At 40.1% G+C, this 15,965-nt stretch overlaps 1 protein-coding gene across 1 annotated transcript in view; it reads right to left on the bottom strand.

Annotated features, from left to right (window-relative positions):
• TMEM161B (transmembrane protein 161B) overlaps positions 1-15,965 on the bottom strand; it is a 51,189-nt gene that overhangs the window by 12,137 nt on the left and 23,087 nt on the right. The window contains exons 3-10 of the mRNA XM_089679639.1: positions 15,245-15,348; positions 14,998-15,084; positions 12,476-12,573; positions 12,239-12,395; positions 8,391-8,542; positions 5,388-5,448; positions 4,984-5,124; positions 3,793-3,906 (exon numbers count right to left, since the gene is read on the bottom strand). Coding sequence (XP_089535765.1) covers positions 3,793-3,906; positions 4,984-5,124; positions 5,388-5,448; positions 8,391-8,542; positions 12,239-12,395; positions 12,476-12,573; positions 14,998-15,084; positions 15,245-15,348 — 914 coding nt within the window. The remainder of the gene's footprint in view (positions 1-3,792; positions 3,907-4,983; positions 5,125-5,387; positions 5,449-8,390; positions 8,543-12,238; positions 12,396-12,475; positions 12,574-14,997; positions 15,085-15,244; positions 15,349-15,965) is intronic.

The raw sequence follows: 15,965 nt of genomic DNA on the forward strand, positions 1-15,965 counted from the left end.
CAAAGTGGGGGACATGGTGGAGAAAAAATGGCGTAGCTGAAGATATATATAAAAATGCTGGGATGGCGGATCCTTTTTCTGGAGGTATAAGAATGGTTGCAACTTCCGAGTAATAAGGTTTACTAGATGGCGCAATTGGAAAAACCTGGACTTGACCCAAGGGAGCAACCGGGACACGACCAAACTATCTGGAAGATTGAGATTAAAGAGAATAATAGTCAGTGGAGAGCAGTCTGAGGTCAGTGCAAACCTGGTCTTAAATTTCCGCCAAATACTCATGGAAAATTGCATGGGGCCAAGGAAGAGACAAAGAAAGGGGGCAGGGTCCACCGCCGAGGATGACCAGAGAAGAGAGCAAGGGTGAGTCGGAGTCAATTGTAAGGACTCGATTTCAGTCCACAAGTTGGGAGGAAACTGGGTGGACAATGACGGAATAAAACGGAGGTGAGTAGCATAATAATAGGTCACGATATCCAGTGCCCCTAGGCCTGCTCTAGAGCGCAAAGACAGTAGCACACTGCGAGCAATTCTATGCCGCTTATTATGCCAGATAAAGTGTAGAAGGGATTTCTGGAGGGAATGTAGTTTGGACATGGGAACAGTAACAGATAGAGTCGCAAATAAATATAAAAGCTTGGGTAGTACAGTCATCTTTATGACGTTGATACGTCCCAAAAATGATAAGGGTAGAGTATCCCAAAACTTTAGGGAACGGGAAATAGCTATGAATAGTGGGGAGAAATTGGCATCATAAATAGAACTGTAGGAAGAGGTAAGATTAATACCCAAATATTTTAAAGAATGGGTGCACCATCGATATGGAAAAGAGTCTTGGAGGGATGAGAGGACAACCGGTGGAATGTGGAGTGGGAGCGCTTCAGTCTTGGATGTGTTAACCTTGTAACCCGAAAGAGTCCCGAATTGTCATAAAAGTTTATGTAATGCTGGGAGGGAGATTTGGGGGTTCGAGAGAGTGAGGAGAATATCATCCGCAAATAGGGATAGTTTGTATTCACGGCCATGAGACGATACCCCTTTTATATCAGGATGGGCCCAGATTGCAAAAGCCAATGTTTCCAAACAGAGGATAAATAATAGGGGATTAAGTGGGCATCCCTGCCGTGTACCATTCGACATCTGGAAAGGAGGTGAAAGAAAGGAGGCTAGTCTGACCTGTGAGGAAGGGTGAGAGTAGAGAGCTTTTAAAGCTGCCACGAAAGGGCCACTGAAGCTAAACTGATCCAAGACCATAAACATATAAGGCCAGCTGAGGCGGTCAAAAGCTTCTTGGGCATCTAAGCTGAATAAAATAGTGGGGATGGAGGACCGGTTAACCAAGTCAACCAGATCAATAGATTTTCTGGTATTACCCGCTGCATGTCTGGCAGGAACAAAGCCAACCTGGTCTCTTTGTATGAGCTTGGAGATGAGCCTAGATAACCGATTGGCGAGGATCTTAGTAAAAATCCTGTAATCAGAGTTCAACAGAGCAATAGGACGGTAGTTATCTAAGATGGAATGGTCCTTGCCAGGTTTGTGAATCACAGAGATATATGCTCTGGAAAAATCGGCTTGGGGAACAATACCTCTGAAAAAATCGTGATAAAGAGAAAGAAGATGGGGAGCTAGGATACCAATGAAGGTCTTGTAATAGGAGTAGGGAAGTCCGTCTGGTCCTGGGGCTTTGCGTGAGGGGAGATGTTTGACTGTATCAAATAGTTCCTCAGGTGTAATGTCAGCGTTAAGAGCCGCAATGTCAGAAGACGATAGCTTTGGTATTAGTAGGGGATTGAAAAACCAAATCAAAAGAAGTTTCTGTAAGAGGAGGGTGGAGGTCTGAGGTCAAACAGTTGTAAAGGGACTCATAATATGAGCCAAAAAGGGAGACCATCACACGAGGATCGTAAGTAGGGCTCCCATTCGGCTGGACAAGATGGTCCGGCAATGTAGAAGGGGACTGTGCTTTAAGTCTATTGACAAGCATACAGTGGGGTTTGTTAGAGAATTCGTAGAATTTCTGCCTAACCCAGAGGAAAGATTTTGTGAACTTACAAGCATCAAGGGTTTTGATTTGGTCACGTAGGGAGGTCACTTTATAAAGCCGAGGAATAGACGGCTTTGTGAGAAGTCTACCTTCAGCTAGTGTTAACTGGCGAACTAGGGTAATCCTGGCATGCTCTGAGGATTTCTTCAGGCGAGAACCCATGGAGATACAAAAGGCCTCGAAATACCGCCTTGTGGGCTTCCCATACGGTCGAGGTAGATGGAACAGAGCCTACATTGTGTTGAAAATACATATCAAGGCCCTGTGAGAGCTCAGCACGGAGATGTTCCGTGGTCAAAAAGGACTCATTGAGACACCAATGGCCTGATTTTGGCATAACATTGGGGAATAATAAATTTAAGGTCAGGGAGGCGTGGTCAGACTGTGTAATAGGATTGATGTCAGAAGAAACTAGGAGCGGAAGAAGAGGAGCGGAAATGAAAAAATGATCTAAGTGGGAGTAGCAGCAGTGAGGTGTGGCGTAGAAGGTGAACTGTTTGTGGGTAGGATGTTGAATCCGCCAGGCATCAAAGAGACGATGCTCCCTGATCAATTTATGAAAGGATTTCGAGAAGGAGCATTGCCGCTTCGAAGGAGCGGACTCGAGGAGGACCTTCCTATCCTTATGCGGTGAAAGGATTAAATTAAAGTCACCCCCTATAATCATGTGTGGAGCGGAAAAGGAGCCTAATTTGGCGAGAGTTTGTGTAAGGAATTGTAATTGACCTGAATTCGGAGCATAGAGATTCAGCAAAATAAGGGGAGTATCACCAAGCATACATTCTAGGAGAATGAAGCGACCATGATGATAGACCTTGGAAAAGACGACCCGAAGGGAGCAATGTGTCCGGATCAGTACTGCCACTCCAGCCTTACCAGATGGGTCAAAGGCCGAATAGGATTGAGAGAAAAAAACCTTGTGGCAAAACGAAAGGAACCTGCTGACTTAAAATGGGTCTCCTGGACAAAAATAATATCTGCTCCTGAGGATCGGAATTCCTTCAAAGCCATCCACCGCTTCTGAACGAATAAAAGTATTTTAATAACTTATACAAAGTATCCACTCTCTAAGGTGGGTAATTATGAAAATACAAAAGGGAACAACGGAATCTGTGCAGATAATCTTCTTCTTTTTAGCAATCATTTATAGTATTTACAAAGCCATTAAACTGGTTGTATTATAGCAAAAATATATCTACTACATATAATTTCATACACCAAATGTAGTTTTAGTGTTCTCCGTATGTATATCCTAAGGCAGCAGTCACATAGGTTGGCTAAATGTTATAAATTGAGAACGTTCAATCTGGCTAATCAACATTTTGTTTTCAACAATATGTTCACAATACTCCAATTATTAAATAGTAATTGTTAGTTTTGGGCAACATATCTATGCAGATCTGAAGAGTACATCAAGAAATATTCCAGTTTCAGTTTTCATAGTGTTGTCCTTTTTTGTATGCTACATCCTAAAATAATAGAATTTGGGCAGAAACCCCCAACAGCAATAGAGGTGCACAGAGTATATTTGCTGTGAGCATAAAATATCTCCCATCATGCCAAAAATGGCAGGCTTTGACTTTGTAGTCACTGCAGCTACCACATTACTAATGTCAAGCAACTTAAATATATAGCATGAATTGCTGAAGCAAAAAAATCAATACCACAACTATTTTTTTTATTTTTTTTAGATTTAATATATATACACCATAAAGCATATTATCAAGCTTAATACAAACTTCACTCACAGTGGTACACTTTCCTTGCCCAAGGGCGGATTCAGAATGTAATCTTTGGTTATAGGTTTCACCCACAGCAAAACCATTAGAAGAGGGGACAAGAAGTTTATATGTAGCAAAAATCTAAAAAAACAAAAACACACAAAACATATACATTATAAAGTAAAATAACAGGTATAATATAATTTTAGTGTAGTTATGCTTTGTGGTTCCCCATACCCATGGTGAGTATTTTACTAACAGTCTAAACTACAAGTCTCTAGTCATTTTTGTTGTGTGACCTGCCTGCTATTACACAAATATTCTCACCCAACCAGTTCAACAGAAGACCTACCAACTGGATGGCAGGCTTTTCAGTGAAATGAAGACCATGGTACGCACACATGTCTGGTGGGGAGAGGGGCAGCACTGATAAGAAAGATCACCAGAGCGCAGCTGTTTAAGTGAATATATGCTAGTAGCAAAATGGTTGACATCTGAGGGGGAGCCCTGAAAGAGTTGGCGTGAAAAACTGAATCTGTTTCGATAATAGCCTCCAATCATACTCTGCACATGCTTTTTTTGTTTAAAGTAATTACCCATTAGACAAAGGAACATTACTATGACTTCACGATAGAAGGATGCTGAACTGTGCACATGGAGGATGCTGCCAGCTAACAGTATTGGGATATGCATGCTGGAAATGAAATGGAAACCCTGAGACAATATCTGACTTGATATTTGCTTCAACCACTTGACTACCAGGCTGTGTATGCCCTTCATTGCCAACCCGTTTTTCAATTTTCAGTGTTGTGATAGTTTGACAACTAATCTGTCAAGTAACACTGTATCCAAATGAATTTTAATTAATTTTCTTTAGACATATAAAATTCTCTTGGTGGTATTTGTTCTACACAGAGGTGTTTTAAATTTTTTCTAAATCAAAAAAACACACAAAAAATGTCAGTTTTCTTACATTCAACTTCTAATTCTTTACATTTAAAAAGCAATGATCCCACAACCATTGGTTGTCAGTGGCACTATAAACTTCCTCAAACCTTTAACAAAAACAATCCCGCAGTCATTGGTGATCAGCAGCACTTTACCCACTTGATCCACAGGCCCATGTCATTCATTCACAGAGTTCTGTGAATGAATGAACAACTACCGTTGGCTATTGCAACAGACGGCTTGTAGCTTTCAAATGTTTGCAGTTCTTACTGTGTCATGGTTTCTTTTGTATAGTTTAGGGCATCAAGGTGCATCTGAGCCAGTCGCAAACCAGGGAATGTCAGGAAAGCTCCAATGAGAGAACACAAAACTGCCAGAAATAACTTAAATGTAAGTTTTGACACTGGACCTCTGGAAGAAAAAACATCAAAAACAATTAGAACGTTAAATCACTAAGTATGTGCGTGTGCGTGTGTATGTGTATGTGTATATATATATATATATATATATACACACACATACATATATATACACACACACGCTAAGCAAACTATATCCAAGTGTGGTTTACCAAGACACATAGAAAGAATGAAATTGCCTGTAGACTGTGTAACAAAACATTGCCAGTACTTATGACAAAATTAAACCACTGTGTGTTTTCTTAGGAAACTTACTGAGACTCCAATCCCTGTTTCTGCAGGAACTGAACAGCACTTTCAGAAAAATTTGAAAAGCCTACAGAGAAAAGTGTTTAAGAAACAAAGTTAAAACATATTTTCTTTTTGGAGATACAAAATATTATATATTTTGTTTTATTTTATATATTAGGTCCACTTAAATTTTCAGATTAAATCATAATCATAAATAAATCCAAGGCGTATCTTAACAAGATTATGCAACATCAAACTGATCCCTCTTTCAAAAAGAAGCTACAGCCTGAGTAGAAAAGCCTGTCCTCCACCACCCTCTGCTGTGTCAGAACTAGGTGCCTTTATTTAGCTGAACTCATGATGTTCAGAAAAACACAGGAAGGGAGAGTGGGGGGATTTATTAAAAACTAGAGCAGACAAAATCTGAAGCAGCTTTGTATTGGTAATCAATAAGCCTCTAGCTTTCATTTTCAAAGCTTGAAGCTTAACTATGAGATAAGCAAATATTGTCTACATACAACAGTCATGTGTATTGTTGGTGTGTTTTGTATATTATTTCCAGATCTGTGAAGTAATTCAGTGTGTGAAACTTTACATCTGTACAGGAGCTTCCTGTAATAAAGACCGGTCACTTCTGCTCTCAATCCTTGTCCAGTGTGACTGGTCTTGTCACTATACCCTCCTGCAATTTTCTGCAGGCAGCCTGTAGTGGGTGGAGGCTGCTGGGCCCCTCAGCCCACTCAACAACCAGAATCACATCCTTTTTAATTGTCCCTGTTCACATACAGTATGTACACTCAGTCGCCCTTTGCTCTACACTCAAAAAAGAGCTTTTTTTGAGTGTATTTAGGAATTGTGGTCCTCTAGACTTCAATAGGAGCTCCTGCAAATGTGTGATGTGTTTATTTTTACACCTGAAGAATTCCTCTTATCGAGCTGCTTTCCTCTCCTTTCCCAGCACAGGAAACATGCTGGATACACGTGCAAACACACGCCTAAAACATTTATTAAATAATGAAAATTTTTTTCCAAAAATGGGAACATAGCAAAAAATAAAAACAAAAACAAAACAAATCAACAGCTTCTAAGCTTTGTTCATAATACCCAACACATGAAAAAAACAAAAACGGCTGGAGTTTGTTTTTCACAGTTCATCTCATGAACAATCTACAATTGTATACTAAATTCAATCATTTACTAAATTCAGCAAATGCTGCAAGAATCTAAAATAACAAAGCTGAGAGTCATGTTACTAATTTATTTTCGTATGTAGTGCTTTTATTTTTTATATATATATATATATATATATATATACAGTCAGGTCCATAAATATTGGGACATCGACACAATTCTAACATTTTTGGCTCTATACACCACCACAATGGATTTGAAATGAAATGAACAAGATGTGCTTTAACTGCAGACTGTCAGCTTTAATTTGAGGGTGTTTACATCCAAATCAGGTGAATGGTGTAGGAATTACAACAGTTTGCATATGTGCCTCCCACTTGTTAGGAGACCAAAAGTAATGGGACAGAATAATAATCATAAATCAAACTTTCACTTTTTAATACTTGGTTGCAAATCCTTTGCAGTCAATTACAGCCTGAAGTCTGGAACACATAGACATCACCAGACGCTGGGTTCCATCCCTGGTGATGCTCTGCCAGGCCTCTACTGCAACTGTCTTCAGTTCCTGCTTGTTCTTGGGGCATTTTCCCTTCAGTTTTGTCTTCAGCAAGTGAAATGCATGCTCAATCGGATTCAGGTCAGGTGATTGACTTGGCCATTGGATAGCATTCCACTTCTTTCCTTTAAAAAACTCTTTGGTTGCTTTTGCAGTATGCTTTGGGTCATTGTCCATCTGCACTGTGAAGCGGCGTCCAATGAGTTGTGAAGCATTTGGCTGAATATGAGCAGATAATATTGCCCGAAACACTTCAGAATTCATCCTGCTGCTTTTGTCAGCAGTCACATCATCAACAAATACAAGAGAACCAGTTCCATTGGCAGCCATACATGCCCACGCCATGACACTACCACCACCATGCTTCACTGATGAGGTGGTATGCTTAGGATCATGAGCAGTTCCTTTCCTTCTCCATACTCTTCTCTTCCCATCACTCTGGTACAAGTTGATCTTGGTCTCATCTGTCCGTAGGATGTTGTTCCAGAACTGTGAAGGCTTTTTTAGATGTCGTTTGGCAAACTCTAATCTGGCCTTCCTGTTTTCGAGGCTCACCAATGGTTTACATCTTGTGGTGAACCCTCTGTATTCACTCTGGTGAAGTCTCCTCTTGATTGTTGACTTTGACACACATACACCTACCTCCTGGAGATTGTTCTTGATCTGGCCAACTGTTGTAAAGGGTGTTTTCTTCACCATGGAAAGAATTCTTCGTCTTCCACCACAGTTGTTTTCCGTGGTCTTCCGGGTCTTTTGGTGTTGCTGAGCTCACCGGTGCGTTCCTTCTTTTTAAGAATGTTCCAAACAGTTGTTTTGGCCACGCCTAATGGCTTTGCTATCTCTCTGATGGGTTTGTTTTGTTTTTTCAGCCTAATGATGGCTTGCTTCACTGATAGTGACAGCTCTTTGGATCTCATCTTGAGAGTTGACAGCAAAACATTCCAAATGCAAATAGCACACTTGAAATGAACTCTGGACCTTTTATCTGCTCATTGTAATTGGGATAATGAGGGATTAACACACACCCGGCCATAGAACAGCTGAGAAGCCAATTGTCCCATTACTTTTGGTCCCTTAATAAGTGGGAGGCACATATGCAAACTGTTGTAATTCCTACACCGTTCACCTGATTTGGATGTAAATACCCTCAAATTAAAGCTGACAGTCTGCAGTTAAAGCACATCTTGTTCGTTTCATTTAAAATCCATTGTGGTGGTGTATAGAGCCAAAAACGTTAGAATTGTGTCGATGTCCCAATATTTATGGACCTGACTGTATATATATATATATATATATATATATATATAAAAATAAAAACATAGCAAGATTGAATTCCTCACCAGTCTCTAGGCCGAATTCCAAGTAGTTCTCTGTCACAATTAGAATTGCCATGGCCTTGACAAAGAAAAAGAATCCAAATGTAACACAGACAGATCTCTCGCCACCATCTTCCACTTTAAAGTAATGGGTTGTCAGGGAGAACAACACTTTGCTGGACATGACAGTCAAGGAGAACAAAGTATTTCCGCTCTTGGCATTTCACATATTTATCTTTACACAGTCCAGACAAAAAGGGTCAATTCACAAAGCATTTTTTTCTTAATTTCACCCGTTTACTTCATTGTTATCACACATTATGTGCTTGCTGTGTAAAGGCAGTCAATTTAGGAAACTCACGAACACTTTTTTCAAACTATTTTTAAACTAGCAGTATAACAACACGTTAGACATTACTTTACGACTCAGTTGTTATTTTAAGTGGAACTTTACTCATAACAACTTGATAAATAATAATGTTCTCTAGCAAGAAGCATACATTTCACATTAAATAATTATGCTACCAAAATGAGTGTGCTGTAAATTGCCTCCAGCATTGTTCCTGTTTCTTTCTCATGGAGGCTGCCATTTTGCTGAAGCCCATAGCCACTGAACAGCAGTAAATCTTTAGGCTGTCAGTAGATTGGCCTCTACAATTTGGCACAGTACCTAAAAAGAGACAGCAACTGAGTATGCGTAGAGAAGGATGAAACAATATATCACTGGATATTAAAAATAAGTGCCTATACTGTTTAATGCTTTACAGAGCTGTACCTGCAAGATGATCTAGCAGGACTTAATTTTCTGTCTACAGTTCCACTTTAATCATTTGTTATTTTAAAAATTGGAGTAACTGATATGCAATTCAAAAATAGAATTATTTTTATCACACATCATTGAGGTGCAGAATTATCTCCTTCTTCCGGGTGGCATTATGACAGATCTCAGATGTTATCTGATACCTGTTGCCTTGCATCAGTTATGTAAATGTAATGGAACCTTTTTTTTGCTCACTTTCAAATGAAGGTGTTGCTACTGCATGATGCAGAAGGAGACTGCTTGTAGTTGTCATTTTTACAAAAGTTCTATAAAATCTCTTCGAAACCCCCCCAACACAAATTTATCTCATGTGTTGGGAAAACTTGTCACCAGAGAGAAAACGACACTAAAGCCCCATACACATGATCAGAAAATCATACGAAAAATGCAGCTTTCAAAGCAATTGTACGATAATCTGTTTGTTAGTACACAGCAATTGTTTGAAATTACTTGAAGGTACAAGCACAAAAATATTGGTTGCACGATACCAGACCGTACGATTGTCGTTCAAAAATTCAATACAAAACACATTATATATTTTCCGAAATTTTATTTTGTCGTACGAGAATTTTTGTAACTTTAGTAACCTCCTCACATTCGATAAGAGACTAGCATGCAACAAAAAAACAAAACAGACGATCATTCTCAACGTGTATACGGGGCTTTACAGCTTTGCAAAGAGACAAGTAAACACTACAATATCTGTGCTTTGTTCAGATTTCATGACTGAGGTTTACAACCACTTTAAAGTAAAGAATCCTTCAACCCGCAGGTGGTATTGTAGACACAAGAGCACACTGTAGAATAGGGCCATGGGGGGGGGGGGGGGGGGGGGGGCAGATCAGATTTACACCCTAGTCTCTCCCCATGCTCTCTTCCTAAACACATTTTTCTTTCAGATATTTGAAAAGCATGTGCTTCATAGCTTTTCATATCTTCACTGAGCAAAAAGCAACATCTACAATGAAACAAAAGGGGACAACACACTTAAAAAGTGAGATGTTAGTTACAATGGAATCTGATGGTCCCTTAGGAATATATATCTTAACTAATCCAACAGTGAGATTTCTCTCTTCCATCATTCCCAAATGTAAGCCTATAAACTTGGGAGTTTTGGGTGTTTCTACCCTTGTGTGCTCCAGCATTTCCTGTTGCGTTTTTCATAATAAATTATAAATAAAAGAGAGCAAGCATGCCTTATAACAGCCAGAAGAAGAACACAAAGTGAGAAACTTAGGTTTAGAAAGTTCTTAAGAGATACATGTCACCATTAAAGTAGAAGTTCAGTCAAAAATCTAAACTTGAACCCGCTCCCACCCCCATTCTAAGCCCTATAATAACTACCCTGTACAGAAAAGATGCTTATACTTACCTTATTCCCTGGGCGCTTTGGTCTGGTCATGTGATCTCCCCAGTGGCTGGCTTCAGTGAAGAGAAGAGATCGCCAACAATGGCTGCAATGCCTGCGTGGTGATGTCTCCCATAGTCTTATTATGGGGCATTCTTTGTCGGCTGTTCTTCCTCTACACTGAAGCCAGCGCTGGGAGCCAGTTGTGTGAACGAGCTGGAGAACCCAGGGAATAAGCAAATATACACTTCTTTCCTTTACAGGGTAGTTAGAATAGGGCTTAGAATAAGGATGGGAGCAGATTTAAGCTTAGTCTCCTACTTTAACTGTGATATATATCTCTTACTAACTCTCTAAATTTAAGTTTCTCAGTTTGTGTACCAGTTGTGGCTGCTATAAGGCATCTTTGCTCTCTTTTAAATTATAGTTTATTCTATATTATGAAAAATGCAACAGGAAATGCTGGAGCACACAAGGGTAGGAACCTCCAAATCTCCCAAGTAAGAATAGAGCTTAGAATGATGGTAGGAGCAGGTTTAAGCTTAGATAGGCTTTGACTGGACTTCTACTTTAATTGGTTTAACTCTCCAGCATCTACCAAACAAAGAAATATAAATTTAGGAGTGGACTGACCCATTAATTGTCTTATTCACTGATAATATTTCAAGTAATCTTAAATTGTATAACTCTTGTGCCTACCTATAAAAAACAGAGTATAGGACTCCTGGGGGCTGTTCTGTGCTCTGGCTTCTCAAGCAAAATGTACAGTGACCTCTAAACAAGTTAAAGGCTAAGTTCACCTTTATTAAAAAAAAAAAAAGCACTGCATCAGCAAACACTGGATCAAAACTCTTTAGCTGCCTACCCGTACGGGCTGTCAGCTAGAGAGCTAGGGGAAGACTGAATGAACTAGGAGCGTGCCGATTACAGCACGCATAGTCCACTGAGAGCTACACGTCAGTTTGCCGCAGTGGCAAAGGGAACTTGTAGTTTATTTATTTGCAGATTCCTGTGAATAAACGACAGCTGTGCAGGTGAAGCCCCGATTTTAAAATATGATAGCAACTGCAGGGGAGAAAAATCCCGGCCTGCTGTCATTGGGGAGCATTTTCATCAGGTTACATGTTACACCCTAAACGCGAATGTAAAATGTAACATGGTGCAAAAGGTGCACTTAGCCTTTAAGTAATGAAGGGTTTTTTGGCCTTGTAAAACTACATTACAATGTTTTACAATGGCCTTGTAAAACTACAATGACAGAAAATCTTATATTACACTAATACCTAATGACTTTATTTTCTTCTTTCTAGCCCCTTTTCTTGTTTAGATTTTACATATTGTATTTAAAATGGACCACTCTAGCTTGTGTTTTGAGTATTCCTACTCTTGTTTTATATTCTAAGAACTACAAGTAAATCTGAGGGAGCAACTTGCGAATGGCATTGGTAGGTATCCAAGGTTTGCAGACCTTAGAACTCACATGTGGAATGAAGAGATTTCACTAACAAAGCCTCTCGGAGGAAAAACTTAGCTTGTAAACTGTCGATTATCTATTTAAAATGGACATATCTATTTTGAACAAACTTACTAAACAGTATAGTACTTTTCTAGCCAATTAAACAATTTCAACCAACATAAAAAGGTGCTACCATAATTGTATTCTATACCAATAATTACCAGTTATGATCCATTAAAAAAGGATACATTGCAAATGCCAGAACGAGCATACACCAAACTATGCTGATATTCATCTCTTGTGATGGTATTACAAAGGTGTAATAGGCTTCAGTTATCAAGTAAACCACAGTAGCAGCAACAGTGAAGTCTACTAACCATTGATACTCAGGAAAATAATGGAGTGCTGAATATATGAAGAAAGCATGTTATTAAGTATCACGTTATTTCTAAGCTGATAACTTAAAATATATATTGCGTACTCACCTAAAGTGTCAACTTCGGTAACAGTCCTAGTTTCCAAATGAAGGTCAATGTCTTTGGGAATGGTAAGTGGTTTATTTTCAATATGACCATTATATTTTCTAAAGAATAATAATAATAATAATAATAATCACAAGCTTCTTTATATAAAAGAAAAAAGCAAGCAAGCTACAGTCTCCCATTTTGCAGCATAAGGCCTTGTCTACTTGGGCGCCTGCAAAAATAGGTAGTGGCACTCCATGACCTCCCAGCCACAAGTTGACATGGCCATGTCAGTACTGCCACCAAACATAACCCATTTAAGTGAATGGGGCTTCCCTGCAAAGCATATAATGCATGCAGTTGCAGCATGGTACTGTGCGCTTTCAAGTGCTAAAATGAAAATATCTCCCTTTTTGACCCACAGAGGTATCACCATATGCTTAAAATACTGCACATTTATTCTACTAACCAACTATGGCAGTAGGAATTATGCAATGTATCCGTAAATCAGCTCATTTAGGCTACGTTCACACTAGCCTTGTTTTCAAGCAGCAGAAAGGCGTTTGAGAAGCGTTTTTACCGCTTCCCAAACGCCTCGGACAATTCTGCCCATTGCGCGACGTTCCAGTTCTAACGGAACGTCACGGTGCGGCAAAACGGACGCCTCTGGTCGAGTCAGGAGGCGTTGAAGCCTCCTATTCTAGTCTATGGCCGACGTTTGCGGTGCGATTGCGACACAGTTGCGGGGCATTTGCGGAGCGGTAACACCATCTGAACTTCATTATAGGCGGTTGCGGAGCGTTTGCGGAGCGTTAAAAAACACTCCACAAATGCCGGACCAACGCTTGCCAAACGCTATAGGGGCGTTTGGCAAGAGTTGGTAAAATAGTCAAGTGTGAACGAGCCCTTAAATGCAACTTTCACGCACCATGGCCAATTATTTTACGGTCTCCCTGAATGTTTGTTAGTGTACAAAAGGCTGCTAATTAAACAGCTTCTCTTCCAAATAAAACAGAGAGGTAAGAGGATACTAGCAACAATTGTATAACTATTTTCAAGAAAAACAGCATTCAAAAAAACAAACAAACAAACAGCTTAAAGCAAATCTCCACCCTCAAGAGAGACTTCCCTCCTCTCCACCCCCTCCCCCCCCCCCCTGCTGCCATAATAGGGGATGTCTTTTTTTTGTCCCCCAAAATTAAAAGTGTGTCCCTGCTCCCCCTTGCACGTCATTTTCCCCCCGTGCATGGTCTTCCCTTTGCCTCCAGGGAAAGCAGAATGGGGGGGGGGTCGGGTTTAGTGTTGTATCATCAGGAGGCATGCCAGCTGAAAAGAAGACTTTATACTTACCTGCTTTGTGCAATAGTTTTGCACAGAGATGCCCTAATCCTCTTTTCGACTCCCCTGCTGACGTTCCTGGCCCCCTCCCCCTGCTGAGTGCCCCCAGAGCAATCTGCTTGCTCTGGGGGCACTAGTGCATGCTTGCTCTCGAGCAAGACCTGAAGGTCCATAAGACGTGGCTCAGCTCTGCCCCTACTCCCTCCTCACTGACTGTAATTGACAGCAGCAGGAACCAATGGCTCCCGCTGCTGTGTCTCAGCCAATGAGGAGAGGGAGACCTGGGAGAGTCGAATCCCTTGTGCACATCACTGGATTGGGATCTGGCTCAGATATGTATTGGGGGGGTCGCAGTGGGCGCTACACCCTGAAGGTTGTTCACCTTCAGCCTTAAGGAGCACTTTAAGGCCATATTGTAAGCTTAAAGATTTTTTTTTTCTCCCAGAGGAGTCTGCAGTAACAAAAACGCAGTAAAAAGACATGTTTTTGTATGTGCATTGCCGCATTTGGTGTTAATGCATTCTATTGCCCAGAATTCTAGCCATTAGAATGCATTAATGCAGGAACGTGCATTAACATACATTAAGGCGCTTTTGGGCATTTTTTATGCTCAAAAGCTCCTCTCCTGAACGCCCCAGTGATATTTTATCTGCCTGTAAACCCCCCTGCCACTAAACTCCTGAAAAGGCCTATAAACATATAGGCTAACATGGAGAAGAGTTTACAGGCAGAGAAAAGGCAGCTTTTTTGAACTGCAGTGTGCATGAGCCTCAAAATGTAAAAAAACACATATCATCATATAACTATAGTGAAAGCAGCTGTAACACTGTACAAATTATTTTGTTAGTATTGAAGGGGCTGGTTTATTTGATCCTATTAGAGGCCTCACTCTGAATCACCTGAGAGTCAAACAATCCCTGCCCAGGAAACCAGCTGGACTGTCAGAGGAAGGCCTCTGATTAGTATAGGCTGGCTGCCCCTCTATCTTCTGGAATACAGCTAAAACATTCAGCATGGGGCTGGTGGAGGGTATGGAACTAATTATATTTGCTACTTTATTAAAAACTGTAAAACATTTCTTTGTGCCAAACTTATGTTGTCAGTTTTTGTCCAACACGTTTCAGTGACCCATTCATCGTCTGGTTCCCCAAGTTGATCCTAATGAATGTCTCAGTACATTCCTATGCAGACATGAAAAATCCCACCTGTCTTTTTTACCCTTTCCTTTAAGCTGTTGCTTTCCAGCAAGTGTTCGTAACTCTTCTTCTGTGGGATGCTGATACCAATATAAGCTGTAAAATAAACATTTAATTTTATAGCATTATAACAAGAGCATAATGAGCTTTGTTCAATTGCATGCATACAGAAAAAAAGATGTACAAATCAAAAACACATGATCGCTTTAGTTAATTTTCAGCATAGCTCTGATGCACCACAGAAATGTTGCATTACCTGCCATTGCAGAGAAGCCAACGAGCCAAAGAATAATGCGGTATGATCTTCTGCAATACACTGGCCATTACCATTGTAACAACCAGCTGTACACCTATCACACCCTACAAAAAAAGGAAGGGACAAACTACATTAGTATTACAGTGTGGCAAAAAAAAATTAATTACGCAGTTTGGCATAGATATAGTATGTTTCATATGTGGTCAACAAAACAAATCTGACTGTTCAAGTCATCCAATCATTTTTATTCTTATTTGCATAGAACTATTTGAAAGCTTCCAATGTCACCTCCAGGACAAAAAAAAAAATAGTATCATCTCCTCTGTTCAATGAGCAGGAAGCTAATCCAAAAAGCATTAAAACTGACCCAGAAACCAACAATACTAACCAAGGAAGTAGCAATGTGACCTTGTTGAATTTCAGAGCTGTGTGTTCCACAAGAATGGCTGGCCAAAATTACAAATCTTTTGGGAAGTATAAAAAAAAAAAAAAAAACACACAACCACAACATTTCTGCATTTAGAGGATTGCCTGTGGTCAAACTCAAATGTGAAATTACATGTTTTTTTTCCTGCTTTGCAAATTTTAAAAACATAAAAAGCAGCTCTTGCTGAAATACTCACTTTTGCCCGCAAACTTACTTGCTTTGGAGTTCCAGCCTCACAAGTCTTTTCTGGTTGAATGACTGTCATCCAACCTGCTTCCTGTGAGCCACCTAGAG

This window comes from Staurois parvus, unplaced genomic scaffold, assembly GCF_062004578.1.
Source record: "Staurois parvus isolate SC_StPar_1 unplaced genomic scaffold, SC_StPar_1.0 ptg000229l, whole genome shotgun sequence".
NCBI lineage: Eukaryota > Metazoa > Chordata > Amphibia > Anura > Ranidae > Staurois > Staurois parvus.